We start from the raw sequence: 16,892 nt of genomic DNA, 5'->3' as shown, positions 1-16,892 counted from the left end.
ATGAAAGGCGTAACGGCTCCTAATAACTAAACATTCTCATACTGTGTTCTTTGACAAACCTTAATCTGTCAAAAAAATAAAAAATAAATCGTGGTCATATTTAATCCAAACCACCAAAAGAAACTTAGATACTCATTTGTTTTGCAAAATTACACAATTAACATGGCACTACTTGCAGGAAGTCCATGAATCCTCGACGACTGTTTTTTTTGTGTGGCATCCACGTGAGCCGGCGAATACACCACACACTCAGGCGCTGTCGCATAGAAACACATTATTTACACACTGCTTGCTGCATATTGGTGGATATATTACACTACATTATATGACAGCTTGATAAAAATGACACTTTGTTTCCATCTTGCATAAAACTGGTTCTGACCTCGATAATCCTGAAATGATTTTCTCCAATAAAAGTATTCCCAAAAGATTAGGCCCTTGAAATTATCGACTTTTCAAAACAACTTTTCTCTTCTTTTTCCTTTTACCAGTCTATATTTTTTGTTTTATATAGTACTTTTGATAACAGTTTTTCTCTAAAGAAACGTTTGTTTATTCAATTTATAAGTAGAATAAATAATACAAGCACCTATTAATTAATTAATTAAATACAAAACGAAATTAAAATGGCCAATTCAAATCTGTCTACAATTGAAATTCCATTTCTCAAAAGACATATTCCTTTTCAATGTCCTTTTTCAACTTTTTAGATAATTACATTTTTCAGTAACATTCAATGACTTTGAAATAAATGTAAACAAATGTAAATTACTTTTCCGGTTAGTCTCATTAAGGACCCTATTAGCTGCACACTTCATGAAAGAAAAATCTCTACATGTCAGATGCCTTTTATAATTTTCCATTTCATCTACATCTCAAGCACTAATAACAGTTTGTTTTATGCTAACAATGATACATTTTATTTAATGGAACCTTTTATGGCACTCAGTGTCACCTTACATCACATAAGATCAGTAATGAAACAATCAACATGCAACAAAGCACCAGCAGGAAAACATCCCTTAAATCAAAAAAAAAAAAAAAACATACAATAAGCAACAGAGCATGTAGGTCAGCAATGAGTTTAAATTGGTGTAAAATATGACGCAATTGTTGCAGTTACAATTAGCTAGTTTAAAAGGTTTCAAGATCTAATTTGCATTCTGTGGATGTGAGAGGGAAATGAATTTCATAGCATATTTAGGGGAAGGCCCTGGCACCCATTGTGCTGCATTAATTCATGCCTTCAGTTATGTTTTGTAACATGAGACATAAAGCAAAATACTTTATGTTGAGTATTTATATTTATGAAAGCTCAGATGTGTTTATGGTATTGTGTTTGTCTTACGTTGTGACTTTTTAATTTAAAAACCTCTCAGTCTCACTATTTCATCAGCAGGCTTTGGGAATTACTTTTTAATCAACGTTACCCTGACATCTGGAACAACAGATGAGTTCTGCATTAGAACAAAACCCTGTTGTTTTATTAATAATGGATGGTCAAGAATATCTGAACATTGTGGATTACAAAGACAGTGTTCTTCAGTTCACAGTTGTTATCAGCGTTAAAATAAAATTCTAAATAGTTATTTTGCGCAAAAAATATATTCAATACTATGTCCCTCAAAAAGTGTAGAAAGTATTTCAAACTGATCAATTTAGTTTACCCCTATACTATGAATTTCTTCCTATTAAATTATATTTTTAATAATAGTGTTTGCCTTTTGTGTAATACGATATAGAAACCATAAAATGTTACTCTTCTCCTTCAGATACACCCAAAACATTGTAGGATAATTGACAAGACGTTAAACACTACACCATTTGTTTTAGCAATCTTTTTATGTGATTATCTAAGTGATGCATCTGCAGTTACTGATAAAGATGCTGAACTTCCGATTAACTGTATTCTTCTGTTGGAATTTTGTTTTATTATTAAAACAAGATTCTCCAAGAAAACTCCAAAGTGCATCAATTCAAAGAGAAATGATTACCTTCTTCTTTCTTTATGGAAATGAAAAATGCAGTAAGACTTTCCCAACAGGCGAGAGACCTCAACCTGTTTATTTTATTTTGTATTTATTCTAATGTAATTTGGGTGTTATGCACCAATATTTAAAATTGTATTTTCAAGTTTTCCTTATAGTTTGTGCAAAAAGTTAATTGTTAATAAAGTTTATTTAAAAAAAGAAAACTGGGACCTTATAAGGACCATGATAAGGACCCATCAAAGTCCATTTCCAAATTTATTTAATGAAATTTGATACAATCCCCTTAAAAAATGTACCAACCAATACACGCATCAAAAAAACCAATATCTTGGCAGAAAACCAATTTAAAAAAATTTACAAAACGTGTCGGTTATTTTCATCAGGCGTTCAGCACGGACTGCTATGGCGTTGTGCCAACTCGGGTTGTGTATTCTCTCTGACAAGCAGCTATGGGATTAGCAAAATAGTCCCGATATGTGTAGCTATCTCCTTGGTCACCTCTGAAAACATTCTTAATTAACCCTGCCCTTTCCACCACTGATATGGTGTTATTGTTCCGGACGAGCGCTGCTTTTTTATTACACTGTCTTACGGAAGAATGTCAATATACGTGGCTTTAACTTGCCCCTGAGCTAACTGGTTAGCCCGTTAGCAGGCTCGACTCGACGACATAATAGGCTACTGTGCTTCTTGGAACACGGTGTGCTCGTCGTGTCAGTTCAACCCAGCGCTAATCGAGAATAGTATCGGTGATTTTCAGATAGTATCGATGGTCTACTCTATCTTTAACGATTGCCTTTGTTGTGTGATCATTTGCACTGACCGCGGGATGGAGTGGCACTAGCTTAATTTGCGAGCAGGCGAGCAATTTAGCCAGTCCCCGGTGTCTTCGCAGCGTTAGCAGAGCACTGCTCTCATTGTGCCGGCTAAAAATACACTTTTTGTCCCATGCTCAGTGCGCCTCCAAAAGTGGTAGGCTAGTCTACATTGGACTTCTCTTCGGCTTTTCTTGTCACCTTGCTCTAAATTTGGCCATCTACATGGTCACTACAGTGAATGTAAGACGACTGGAAGAACGAGTCGGACCCCGAGGTTGTGAGCCCTGCTGGCCTGATCTAACGTTAACGTTACATCGTACCGGCTGGTGGGCTTCAGGTCTCAAGTGAACGAAAAGTCGGCTTTGGCTAATCGGTGGCCGAATATCATTTTTGCACCAATGGCCTTATACTGTAATTATTGGTAACACAACGAGCCTTGGTCCTGCCCAGGGTTGAAGGACCGAAACTTCGTGAAGGTCAGAGAAAAACGCTTTGGGTCTACTGTCTGAGATTAGGGAGGCAGACTTCATCTGTCCAGAGCTGAGCACCATGTCGGAAGATAACAACGCAGACAAGTTTATCAAGGTAATTTTAAACGAATCAAATGGAGATTTTCGTGCAAGTAGACTATACTGTAGTTTTCAATTATGTAATTAGTAATCACTTTTGGTCTTGATTTACTGAAGTTTGAAGTAAACAAGTGAACATTGATTTTGGAAACGTTACCATCATTAAAACGTTGGGATTGGAGGTTATTGCAGAGTGACAACTGTACGCTGATTTACTTGCTTCATTTTTTGTTTTATATTTGGTTTATGTACAACATTTTTTCATATATTTATTATACAGGAAAGGTGGAAAAAGTAGCATTACATTACAATATAAACACGGGCCTGACTCAGTTTAAAAACTGGTTTTCAGCAGGTTCCTGTTCTGCAGAAACATAAAACATGGGTACAGCACGTCAGATTAATACAGACATTAATACAAAACATTGATATAGAAAAATAAATTACATTTATACATGATTTTCAATGTTAGGCTTACTTCTGTCAAAATGATCTTAAATTGCCTAACAATGAATCCAATGAAGACAGCATGTAATGACACTTGACTCTGGTGTCATAGTAGCCCTGTAACACATGGCATCTCTTGAGACAGCACAAGTATTTTTTTGCAGAAATGTGAATCATGAACAATGTGTTATGGAAAGTTGTACTCTTGATAAACATTACTGTGGAGCCTGGATCTGTCTAAAAGGGTCATGGTCTTACGGGCAATATTTTCATGCACTGTGGGATTTGTTCCAGGCTTGCTCCCCTCAATGGGTCACTGCCCGGGCAGTAAAATGTGATCTCAAGTGGCCCTGACCCCCTGATTTCACAGTTGGGGGCAGAATGTATCTAATGCTGAGTTGACTAGGGGGTCAGCAGTGAGAACAGAAAAACATATACTGGGGCATAAAATGACCCAAGATTAGTAGGTTAGCCCGCTAACATTTGGTTTTTACACACAGGTAGCAAGACCTTGGCACACTCTAAACCAATTGTTTGGTTTGTAACTAGGTTCGTAAGACCCATCATCCAGGACTGCCAACGTTGGGCATACTAAAGTCAGATCCCTCAAAGATATGAAGTATATGGTACAGAACCCTGGGTAGTTGTGACAGCTGAGATGCCCCTCGTCTTAAGCTGCGTATAATAGACCAGGGTGATAGACCAGTGATAGGGAGGAGAGGGAGAAGAAATTAGGACATCCGTTGGCAGTGGCACACAATTAACTTCATTGTACAGGCCAAGACTGATATATTCTCAGGAAAGGAGAGACAGACAGAAAAAGGAAAACAAATAAATAGTTTGATCTAAATCTTAAGTTTGGTAACATAAAGTATAAGCAGAGGATTGTTCACTCAACAGTATATACTAAAATGAAGCACAAATTGAAGATATTGTAAAACACAAAAATATGTTCAAATCCAGGACAAGTGTTATTCTAAGAATTCCATTGTAGTATTTTTCAACTTAGTTAATTAGAGAGGTTGTCTCCCAGTGCTACCCCCGTTCCGAGGTATTATCCCATCCTTCTTTTTTAATCATTTTATTGGGAGCAGTGGCTAAATGTACCCCTCCACTTATTTAGTAGAATCTGACCAACTCATTTGTAAGTGCATCTTATGAATTTAGTTTAAAATTCATGTTAAAAACATTCTTTGTTATGCTAAACAGGAGTTTCAGTCGATGCTCTAAGTACTGACAATGATTGGGAATAGGCCTTGCAGTACAGGAATGTTCCTTTCTTTTCTTTGTCCCAGGCGTAGGTGGCAGGGGGTTGTTGATTGTACTACATGACATAAACTATGCTGATTACTGAAAAGTAAAACATACCTTTTCTGCACAAAAGTTTGTTGCTTATATATTTCAAACGATAAACTGCTTGGTGTGGTTTCTCCTCCCAACAGGAGACATCCATTCTAGACGAGTATAACATAAACTGGACACAGAAGTTGGGAGCCGGCATCAGTGGACCTGTCAGGTGAGTTTGAGAGCAAGTGTGTTAAGAAGTACTTTTGTCCATTGTCTTTCTTTAGTCTCCAAATATATTTTCGGCTGTGTTTGTGCTGAATCAAATCAAATTTATGTCAAACTGTTGCTGCCAGGGCGCTGTTCCATTGAGGGAACTCGGAAAACAAATAGTTTTTTGTCAAACTAAGACCAGGACAAGTAGTATTGCATAAGAGACGTTCATCATGGTATCTGTTTGTAATTGGGAAATTGTCTGTATATTTGGAAAGTGTCTTGTTGGTATTGATTGAAATGGGTTCAACTAGCATTGCTTATGATCGCAGAAATCCTTCAGGGAAAAAGTCTGACATGCTGGGTTGAGCCAGCTGTGAAAGCAGAGCCAGCTTCAACTGAGATTGATTCTTAGTTTGGTTTAGATCTGAAAATAGTGTATTGTAACTCAAAATATTCTGAAATGAAATGGTAGGATTAAAGAAAGAGATACATCTTATCTTAAAGGCCTTTGCAGTGTGAATGCTGCTGTAGAGTATGGTTGCAGCCACACTTTTGGCACTCCAACTGATTGACATATTATGTCATCAGAGTAGATTATTTGCTAACTGTGCTGTCAAATGGACAGACTTTGTGACTGCTGCCAAAGAACCTTGGTTTTATTGTACTATGTTCACTGTGGCCCCAATTTACCAGCACAGTTCAGCTGTATCCTTGACACATTAACACACATTGAGAATGTGAAAAGGCCAGATGCTTGTCACTTGATGAGGCTATACCAGCCTGACGATGTTTGACGTTGGTACCATTTTTGTTGTAGACGGTGGGGGCTCATTTGCTCGGACACAATCCTGGGCTTGAATACAACCCGAAACCTTTATCCCCAACGCCGTTGAGTGGAAGTATCTTAGTCTGGTTTTAAAAGTCTTCTAGTGTGAATAAATATGTGTATTTATGTCTATTTCCTTGGCTTTGGCAGGTCATAGTCCACATACTATTGATTAAACTTTGTGCAAAGCAAATAAGCTTCTTCTGAGAAGCTGCACCCAGATCCAATAGTGGACTCTTGTGGATGCACAAGGGCTTAATTATAAACTCAGCCGTTTTAGCTGATTCAAGCTAGATGCTAGCTGTAATATATCAGTGTGTGTCACTGATTCATCCTGCCTCTTCTGCACTTTAAAGCTATCACGGGTCTGTATCAGCATGTTGTTTCCTAACGTGTGTAGTTTGGGCCTTGAGTGACTAGAATACTGAGTAATTGACTCATCAGCCCTCCATGTAAACATACGCTTAAACTCTATGATTCTTGCTGTACTCTTACTCACCCTGTCTCTTGTTTTTTTAACTCTGTGTTTTACTCTGATTCATGGAGACCTACAAATCTTTTCTGATTCTCCTACTCACCCCTCGTTCACAACATTCTCAACAGTCTCTTACTGTACCAGCGCCCCTCTGTCTAACTCTGGGATTCATTAGGTAGGTATTGCTTTCCAGTGAAGTGAACTTTGGCCAAAGCAGAATGTTTCTTGCAGTAATGCTTTAATAGTGTAATCTGAGTTTAATGGCCAGAGGTTGCTGTTGAAAGGGAATATTTGAGTCCTTGCTGCTTAGAGGAGGGGGGAAGGAGTTCATGGGCTTTTTTCAAAAAGTAAAGGGATATCAATTTGGTCCATATCCAACTGTGTTCTGCCATAAGGCAGAAATGTAGTTTGAAGACAGCTACAATATATATATATTTTTTTTTTTTTTTCATGAAAATATATGACAGACTCGGAGGTCTTTATGTGGCTGTAATCTTATTACAAACATTCAGACAAGATTCATATGTCTCATAACAAACTGTGATGTTGACAAAATAATGTTCTAAACTGTAGTTAGTCGGCGGCTTTCTTGTCTCTGTGTTTATATCGGGCCAAATTTAACTTAGCACATACAGTGTTACCTAGACTTTAACACGTGTAGAACTATATACAAACCCAAATAAATTGACAATAATGGTTAAAGTTATTAAAAAAAGAATAGAAATTAACTCCTAAACAAGCCAAATGTTGCACATGTTGCAGCCAAACATCATTCCAACTGTAGTCTGACTTCTACTCAAGCTATATACTAGACTAAGACAATCTACTTGTGGGTGCTCTCTGTTAGACTAATTGTGTAGTGTTAACACTTTGTCCGAATTACCTGAAATTTTGTTTGGCATTTTTGTATTGCAATTTATTTTAACTACTAGGCTGGCAAATAAGCTGATAATGATTAACTGTAATAAGCTAATTTCAGCCGACATAGCTCTACAACTCGGAAACGTCCAACATCAAAGACAAACAGAACAACTGTTTGGGAAAAAACACCAGACCACAGAAAGTACCTTATTGATTATTTGCACATAAGATCACGTCTGTGACACGCAGATCGGCTACCACATTGACTGAGAAGTTTGTTGACTCTGTTTTTCTTCCGGTTCAGAGTTTGTATGAAGAAGTCATCTCAGGAGCGCCTGGCCCTAAAGATCCTCATTGATCGCCCTAAGGCCAGGAATGAGGTTAGAGGAAACACTGTTTGTATGCCTGTTGCTTGTTGTCTGTGGCTGTATCAATATGCTTTGTTCTGTCCGCCTGCCTGCATCTTATCAGTTTCCATTCATTTCAGTTTTTCTTTCCTTGTCAATCTATCTCCTGTGAATCCTCTGTCTGTTTGGATGGGCATCTTTCTCCGTAACATTGTCTTTTTGTGGTAAACACTGTATCTAGCAGCCTTACCATGTCATTAGCAGCCTTCTGTTTTGAGCAAGCAGCTTCTACAGCACTTAGGCAGCGAGACTTGCAGTCAAAACAAGCAACACAGACTTGCTTCACAAGAACTCCCGCTGCGGAACTGTGAAAGCTGTCACTTAGGAGGAAATACACAAAGATTACTATGCTAAACAATGTATTCTTCAAGCACTTTTTAAATGAGGGTGTACTTTGGATACATGCTATTTTTGTGTGTGTGTGTGCGTGCGTGAAAATGATGACTTCAGTTAAAATGTTTGTTTTACAAAGGTTATACTATCTTGGTCTGTGTGGCTGCATAATTTGCATCATAATTTGCATAATTGCAATTAGTTAGTAGGAAGAAGCTTCCCTTTCTTTCACTGTGGGATTTGCAGTTATATTTGTTATTTATTTGTATATTTTACAGTTTATTCTTCTACTAAAGTACTAAACCACCTTCAGTTTCCATGCCTCCCCTCCTCTCTCTCTCTCTCTCTCTCTCTCTTCCTGGTCTTCTGTTTTGTTGTTTCACATGGTTTTAATGGAAATGTAACATGTAAGTGAATTACTGTCTACACAGTGGTTAATTCTCTTCCATGCAGGTGCGTCTCCATATGATGTGTGCCAACCATCCAAACATAGTGCAAATCCTGGAGGTTTACGCCAATAGTGTTCAGTTCCCGCATGAGTCCAGCCCAAGGTAAGGAGCTCTGTGTATGTGAATTTGTTGGTGTGGAATCCCATGAATTACATTTTTTAAGTGTATGTTAATCCGTCTCCTCTCCTTTGCTCTTTTCCTCTGACACGTCCACACCGCCTCTCTTCTTTCTTACAGAGCGAGACTCCTGATTGTTATGGAAATGATGGAGGGTGGCGAACTGTTCCACAGAATCAGTCAGCACAGGCACTTTACTGAAAAGATGGCCAGCCAGGTCACTAAACAAGTTAGTAACACACACACACACACACACACACACACACACGCCCTCACCCCCAAGAGCTATCACAGCAAAGGTTATTTGGAGGCACACCCACATACAACCAGACATGGGTCACACATACACACAGTTTGTATGTGTGTGTATAGTTTGAGTTGTGGCTCAGTTGGATGTCTCTTCCCCTTGTAGATCAGTCAAGCCTTGGAACATTGTCACTCCCTAAATATTGCACATCGTGACCTGAAGCCAGAGAACCTGCTCTTTAAGGATAACTCTCTGGTAATAAGCTAAAGTTGCAGACATAAACACTGCAATTTAAAAATGTACTACAACTGATGCCACTATTGATGCTTTTTTTTGTAATCCTGTCTTTTCCACAGGATGCACCTGTGAAGTTGTGTGACTTTGGCTTTGCCAAAATTGATCAAGGAGACTTAATGACCCCTCAGTTCACTCCCTACTATGTAGCACCTCAGGTAAAAAGCATAGTACATATAGAAGTCATCCAAAAATACGTAATTTTACTGTACACACAGATTCCTAAATGCAGCAATAATGAAAGCTGATGCACATTTAAACCATATATCCCTTCTGCCGTTATTCCTGCTCAGGTACTTGAGGCTCAAAGACGACACCAGAAAGAAAAGTCTGGAATTATACCTACCTCACCCACTCCTTATACCTATAACAAAGTGAGACCCAAATCGGTTGAACTGGCAAATACTGTCCTTCAAATATCACTACTGAATATTTACTGTATGTAATACAAAACATTATTCTCCAGAGCTGTGACTTGTGGTCTCTCGGTGTGATCATCTACGTGATGCTGTGTGGCTATCCTCCGTTCTACTCCAAGCGCCACAGTCGCACCATCCCGAAGGACATGAGGAAGAAAATTATGACGGGCAGCTTTGACTTTCCTGAAGATGAGTGGAGCCAGATTTCGGAGATGGCCAAGGACATTGTACGCAAGTGAGTCGTTTTCTTTTTCCCTGCTCTGGTCTGGTTACCTCATCTTGCTGTACTCCGAGAAAACAGCATTTCCTTCCTCCTTTTCTCCTACTATCCTACTTTCATTCATACATTCCCTCATTCATCCCTTTTTCTGTCCAATAATCTGGACTCCCTCCTCGTTTGCCCCTGCAGGCTGCTGAAGGTGAAGCCGGAGGAGAGGCTGACTATTGAGGGAGTCTTGTCTCACCCTTGGCTCAACTGTACTGAGGCACTCGACAACGTGCTGCCCTCAGCCCAGATGATGATGGACAAGGTGAGGTTGAAGTTAAAGGTGCAAAATCTTGCACTGCACCAATGTTGAACGGTTAAGGTCGTTGTTCCTGAATGAATCGACCAGCTGAGGCCAGTGTTGAAAGTTAGAGTGCTGGCGTCCTCTTCTTCCTTTTAACACTATCTGTCCTTTACACCTTCCAGGCGGTGGTTGCAGGTATCCAGCAGGCCCATGCGGAGCAGCTGGCCAACATGAGAATTCAGGATCATAACGTTGGCCTGAAGCCTCTAAACTCTGTCAACAACCCAATCCTCAGGAAGCGAAAAATGCTAGGGTATGATTGCATTGGTTTTTTTATATTAAAAAAACTTTTTAACTTGTTTCTCTTAAAGCATAAGAGCATATGTTTTTGATATTGATGAACATCCGGTGACATTCCAACGCAGAAGCTCAAGTGAAGATAATTACCTCTTCTGGAGAGTCTATCATGTTTTTTTAATCTTCCCTGTCCTCCTTGGCTATGTGCCACTGCGTGGAGGAGGTGGCGCGATCACGGAATACTGTATCATGTGGATGCGCCGTGTTGTTGTCGTCACTTAGAATTCCTCATGGGGGCGACAGAAACTACACACTGCAGCTTTAAAAGTTTAGAAACATAAAATATTTTTTTCCTTGTATTTGAAGTGTGTGTGTGTGTGTGTGTGTGTGTGTGTGTGTGTGTGTGTGTGTGTGTGTGTGTGTGTGTGTGTGTGTGTGTGTGTGTGTGTGTGTGTGTGTGTGTGTGTGTGTGTGTGTGTGTGTGTGTGTGTGTGTGTGTGTGTGTGTGTGTGTGTGTGTGTGTGTGTGTGTGTGTGTGTGTGTGTGTGTGTGTAACAATTAAAAGGATGATTGTACTGATAAAGTACAGTAGCTCAGTGATGGTGAATGTTTTTGTGATGTTCATATCTGTCTTCCTGTAGAAATGCATTACTCAATTGTCTTCAGTTACTATACTCCTAATTGGGTCAAAGTTTAGTCTGAAACGTGTCTTGGTGTCCATGTTGCAGCCCCAAGCCCAGTGACGGTTTCTTCATTCACGACCCGGAGAATGGAGGGGAAGACTCCAACGTAGCTCTGGAAAAATTACGAGACGTCATTGCACAGTGTATACTACCACAAGCTGGTCAGTGAACCCACACTGATTTTTAACTAACTCGACTGTAAACAGACACGCAACCAGCATTTTACTACATACATACTGTGCACTATATCTTTTGCATATCATTATACACTGGGATAATTAGAGATGGTCCGATACCATTTTTTGCTTCAGATCCTGATACCTGCATTTGCCAATACAGAGTACTGATCCGATACCAGTGTGTCATATATTGTATTATGTTTTAACAGCTGTATACTACTATCCCTGTATGGATGTGATATGATTTCTATTTTTGTTGTCGGTCTGGCTCAGGTTAAACTCTCAAACGAATGAATGCCACAGACCTTTGTTTTAATTATTCAGTTTGACAGTCAATAATAACAGAAAAAGAACATAAACAAACTACTTTAACATGGATTTTCTTTAGGGCTTTATTATATGGTATCGGATCGGTGCATAAACTCAAGTACTTCCTGATCGGAGACGATACCGAAACTGGTATCGGAACATCTCTAGGGATAATACACACACCACAGATGACAAATCTACGTTTTTGTCATTTCTGTACAACTAAGGAAAACTACTTCTTACTGCCTGGGAATGAAAACAAAACTGGCTATTACATAAATGTTGCTGTTATGTTGCTGACACACCGTTGGTCCAAGTCGGGCCGATGGTGAGTCACATGAAACAGCTCTGAGAGCAAGTGAGTAGCGTCCGAAGTGACCGTTTTTTGTTGTTGTCTTTTATCCAGGAGAGAACGAGGATGACAAGCTGAATGAGGTGATGTATGAAGCCTGGAGGTTCAACAGAGACTGTAACCTCCTGAGAGATGGCCTGCAGGGGCTTAGCTGGGACGGTCAGTACCATTTTAATCTTGTCTACTGTATATCTGGCAAATCCCGTCTTAATTCTCTTTTGTATTAAACAATCAAATGCAAAGCAGCTGTTTTACCCTTGTGAAATCTAGCAACAATTGCTAGTAGTATTTATTCGTTGTAAATTTATGTAACATTTATGAGATAATAAATGGATAATCGTTTTGGGTTAAACAAGCAATTAGGTGTCTCGTAAATTGTGAAGGCCTTCTTTCATTGTTATTTGACGTTTTATAGACCAAGCAATGAATTGAGATAAATAACCACCAGATTAATCAATACTGTAAATAACAAATTTGTCCACCAAACATCAACAGAAAACAATGTTGAATATATTCTGTTTTATAACTTATCTCAATTGTTAAAGTAATAATCTCGAAGATTTTAATTTAAATAAAAGCCACTTACTGAAAGCCATTTATCGCTGAATGAGGCAACACAATGGTGATTGAGCCTACGGCCCACTGATGAAAGCCCTTGCATTTGCAGTATTACGAACTGGGTGTCTTTGACGACATTCCGGGGAAAAATCTCATGCGGCGCACAGTTAGTGACCATTTTCCATCACCCAGCAGTGGTTGCTCCACCAAAGAGGGTAAGTGGAGCTAACACGACAGACTCGCCCCCCCTTAACTCACTTGTGTGTGAAGCGGCGTACTGTTTTTAAAGGTTCTCCGCCAACTGACGGACGCCACAAAGGTGGCGGTTTGTATCTCTAGGAATTGAGATCTAAAAACCTGCGATTTCTGCTAATCGCCACAAGCGTCACCAAAGACAACGAAGTGAAGATCTTCGAGATTGGAACTTTAAAGCCTAATAGATAACAGATAAAGTGAAAAACACAAATGATATGTTGGTGTGAACTAGTTGAGCAGTACAGTCTTGATCTGTTTTCCAGTTAAAAGCATTACTCATGTATGTGTAGGTTTTTGTTGTTTGTTACCAGCTCCTTAACCAGAAACTTTTATATTGCAGGAAGATCCTTCTCTGATAAAGTCGACCGCTTGAAGTTGGCTGAAATAGTGAAACAGGCCATCGAAGAGAAGACAAATCTCCAAGAATCTAATTAGCAAACGCTGTCTTTCTATCTTCTTTTTATATTGTTTATTATGACCCTTTTTTAACCCATATATGTAAAGAAGCTTTTTTTCATTCACTAGCAAGACCTATTGTACAGCTGTAGATATATTTCAAAGAGAACTCATTGGTACTATAATTTTTTTTTTTTTTTTTTAATGGACACTTGCAACAAACATTGCAAAAAACCTATATTTTCATTTTTGCAAAAAAGAGAAAAGAGAAAAATCAGTTGAAAAATAAATTTTCTGGGAGGGGATTATGTCCAAGGCATCACTCGTTTTATCCCAGTTATTCATTTTTATTCTGTTTTCTTTTAACCATCATAGGACTTTTATTTATTTAAAAAAAAAGTTCCATAATTTTATATTTTACTTGTAGCCTGGCAGTGGACTCTAGTCGAGAGACGCTGTCTAAGATGTGACTTTGTTTTTTTACACACTCTTGATTCTCAGACTGCATTAACATTATATGAATCTTTGTTTTTGTTTGAACTTTCCCCTGACCTTTTTGTTGTGTAGAGTTCAAGGCAGAGTGGAAATTGATGTAAAAAAAAAAAGTGTCATGAAATAGAGAAATGCAGCCCCAAATTCATCTTGTCACAACCCCTTTTTTTAAAGCTGATTTTTAAGCCAACTGAACAGTCATGAAAATTGGCTCATTTAGATCAATGTGTTTTGACAAAAACAAATCTTAAGTTCCACTTACTATCTTTTTTTGTTGGAGCTTTTAACTGTCTTTCAGTCTTCTTTAGAAGATGCTGTGTTTTCAGATAGGGCTGAAAGCTCCAGTTGAGTTAAAAATTCATTGTCAAACTGTTTCTCAACTAGATCATGAAGGTTTCACAAACTGAGTTCAACTCATACACATGAAGTTCTTATACTGCTTGTCCGCTCCTGGGGTTTGTGTCTGGCAAGTCAAATTGAGTTAATTATTTTATACAAAGGCATTTTTATACGTCCTACCGTATCTGAGTCAGTCTTTGGTTAAAGTTGCTGATCTGTGATCAGGCGCAACATGAGCTGCTTTGATGTAGAGTTGTATCTACTGGAATTCAGACCATAGTCAATTTATATTTATGTCCTTTTAAAGCAAAAGTGGTTGCTACTTAAACCGACGGACACAAAAACACTGGGCATCTTTGGTGCAATGTAGTCAAAAGATCAGAAGAAGAAGGGGTTCAGCCTCCATTAGCAGCATCAGACTTGCAGTGATATTGAATTTGCAATAGGGCACTCATTTACTATTTACTACTATTGACTTATGTATTCATAGTGCATGCATGTACATGGTAAAGAGAAAAAGATGTATCAATTGTCATTACAATGGTCTGAATACCAGCAAATGCTCCTTCCCTTCGCTCAACCTCATCCTTTAGTTGTTAATGCGTCGCTGATTATCCGAGATTTTTGTGTTGAGCCAACAAAACTTAGATGGCTGAAAGTGCAAGTTCTCTTGTTGATTGCCTGATTAAATCTGTAATAATGTTGTTTGTTTTGAAAATCCTCAGAAGTTAATGAAATTCCCCTTTCGATGAGGTCTTGGCTTTAAACAGAACATATTTTCATGTCTCGATTACTGCATTAACCATGTGTTTTTCTACCTTAATGAAAAGATATATAATATTCTAAGTAATTAGCAAACATTGGTGCAATATATTGTTGCTGTCCAGTGATGAACTTGTATCTCCAATTTTGAGATAAACTAAAGGATCAGGTGTTCCTTTGTTGGTTAAGAAACTTTTCTTACGCTTAATAAACCATTTAAAAAGTTATTGTTTTATCTGTGAAATGCATTGTTGCACAGATAAAAACCTCAGCTGTTTTTCTGCGCTAACATGAATTGACATTTTGGGACAGTGTAATGTAAGCTGCACATTTTCACACCATTTGTAAATGTCATGAAGGAAAGAGTCTGTATTATTTAAGATTGGCTTAAAAACTAAAATGTGAGCAAAAGCACTCACTACTAACAGGATTCTGAGAGATCATTTTGACGATCTGGCTTGATGGTTTGTCAGACAGTCTACCTTAAAAGCTTCACGATAACCACAGCTTGTGTTTGAAAAGGCCATTAAAATTACATGGCTATTTTTACGCTCAAATGTAAAATGTGGGTGGCATCTTCCTCCTTTACTGCTCAGTAAAAATAATTACAGAATAGAGGGGAAACTCCGAATCATTTAAATAGTGATTGAAACTTATCCTTTTTGCTGTGATTTGCTTGTTTTCATTCCACAAATTGGTGTATTGGTTTGGTTTGTTAATGTTAATTTATTATAGTTATATTTTTTTTGCGGAAATAATGTCCTATTAAAAGGAAGAGTTTCCGTGCTGGTGTCTTATATTTAACGGGAAATTTTGGGAGTGTTATCAATCTTCTCATCTCCGCCGCGAAGCTAATCGTGTGTGCGTGCTTTAAATCTCCTCCCCCACCCACAAATAACAGAATATTTATCTTCTGCTACCTGAGTGAGCATTACTGTTGAAGACTAGTGTATTTATTAGCATCTACTGTAAAGTCAAGGCATGTAATAGTGATACTTTGTTCTAACAGTGAAACCCCTGAGGGAAAAATAGTCATACTCAGACACCCGCTGCTGTTCAATGGTCAGTCTGGCTCAGTGGTACTACAAATCCCAGAGGGGCAGTTTGTGTAAAGATGCTACCTCCCTCCCCTGCATTGCTGCTGCAGGAGGCCCTCAGACTGACATTCAGGCTAACGCAGCTTTAGACATATTTAATAGCTTCCACCAGTCACTTCCACTCTCATCTGCTCAATAAAGTGAGACAGGATTTCCTGTCTCACATACAAGGAAACATTTATTGTTCCCTAAATTGATGCTGACTGAGGATAAATAGCAAACCTGTGTCCTTTTTTAAAATACCAACTCATTAAAAAAGACCCGAAAGGCACAAAAAGGGTTTAGTCAGCACTTACTACTCTTGATAAATACCAGTTGCTTCCATTTCTTCTGCTGTATATGTACTTGTAAGGTATGGAGAGATGTGTTTTATATATTTTGAGCCATTCCTGTTTGTGTTAAATCAGGAAGAAATGTCAAGGAAAGGAAATCATTTTGAGGTTTGGAACCTTTTATCTGCTTTTAGTGGTCTTTCATTTTTCTCTGGCCTGGCAGTTATGTAGCATGTAACTGAATATCTCATGAAAGACTTGCTGAATTTTTGTCTACACATCATTTCTTTGCTCTTTCTGTCTTCTTTGGAACATCGTAAACAGGCTGACTTTGAAATGAAATAAAGGAATTCTTTGACTTTTGAACAGGTTTTCTTTTGTAGTGTTTTTGAGGACCTCTTGGCTAAATGTGATTTCCTGTGCAGATTAATATACAGCCCACAATGGTGTTACTTTACATGCGAAGGATAGGTTTATTTGCGCACATATAGTTAGTAATGAGAGGAATTTGGCTTGCTGTAAGAAGCTTTGAGTAATTAATTATAATCTCTAGTATGGCTTTTGTTATTCGGGAATAATCTGACAGTATTTAATCTTACAGTTGCATCTAAAGATCCTTTTGACAGACAATTTAATTTT

General features: G+C 38.4%; 1 protein-coding gene across 2 annotated transcripts; it reads left to right on the top strand.

The window, feature by feature from the left end:
* Window positions 1–2,406: 2,406 nt before the first annotated feature.
* mapkapk5 (MAPK activated protein kinase 5) lies at window positions 2,407–16,619 on the top strand. Of its 2 annotated transcripts, XR_004656541.1 has the most exons (15): window positions 2,407–3,394; window positions 5,268–5,341; window positions 7,792–7,867; window positions 8,681–8,778; window positions 8,914–9,022; window positions 9,206–9,295; window positions 9,397–9,492; window positions 9,628–9,708; window positions 9,801–9,988; window positions 10,163–10,283; window positions 10,445–10,575; window positions 11,288–11,403; window positions 12,137–12,241; window positions 12,750–12,855; window positions 13,236–16,619. XR_004656541.1 is itself a non-coding variant. In XM_034870941.1 (14 exons), the coding sequence occupies exons 1-14, from the start codon at window positions 3,359–3,361 to the stop codon at window positions 13,328–13,330; spliced, it is 1,416 nt and encodes a 471-aa protein (XP_034726832.1). In that variant the 5' UTR covers window positions 2,408–3,358; the 3' UTR covers window positions 13,331–16,619. The 2 variants fall into 2 exon arrangements, 1 of the variants encoding a protein (XP_034726832.1); XM_034870941.1 differs by lacking the exon at window positions 12,750–12,855 and having other exon boundaries at window positions 2,408–3,394.
* Window positions 16,620–16,892: the final 273 nt, after the last annotated feature.

Source organism: Etheostoma cragini, chromosome 5 (genome assembly GCF_013103735.1).
Source record: "Etheostoma cragini isolate CJK2018 chromosome 5, CSU_Ecrag_1.0, whole genome shotgun sequence".
Lineage (NCBI taxonomy): Eukaryota > Metazoa > Chordata > Actinopteri > Perciformes > Percidae > Etheostoma > Etheostoma cragini.
This window is presented reverse-complemented; position numbering and strand designations above follow the sequence as displayed.

Bases quoted from the DNA above. Each gene is read 5' to 3' on its own strand.
- mapkapk5 (XM_034870941.1), top strand. From the start codon at position 3,359: ATGTCGGAAGATAACAACGCAGACAAGTTTATCAAG. The intron at 3,395-5,267 runs GTAATTTTAAAC...TCCTCCCAACAG, and splicing joins ACGCAGACAAGTTTATCAAG to GAGACATCCATTCTAGACGA. The intron at 10,576-11,287 runs GTATGATTGCAT...TCCATGTTGCAG, and splicing joins AGGAAGCGAAAAATGCTAGG to CCCCAAGCCCAGTGACGGTT.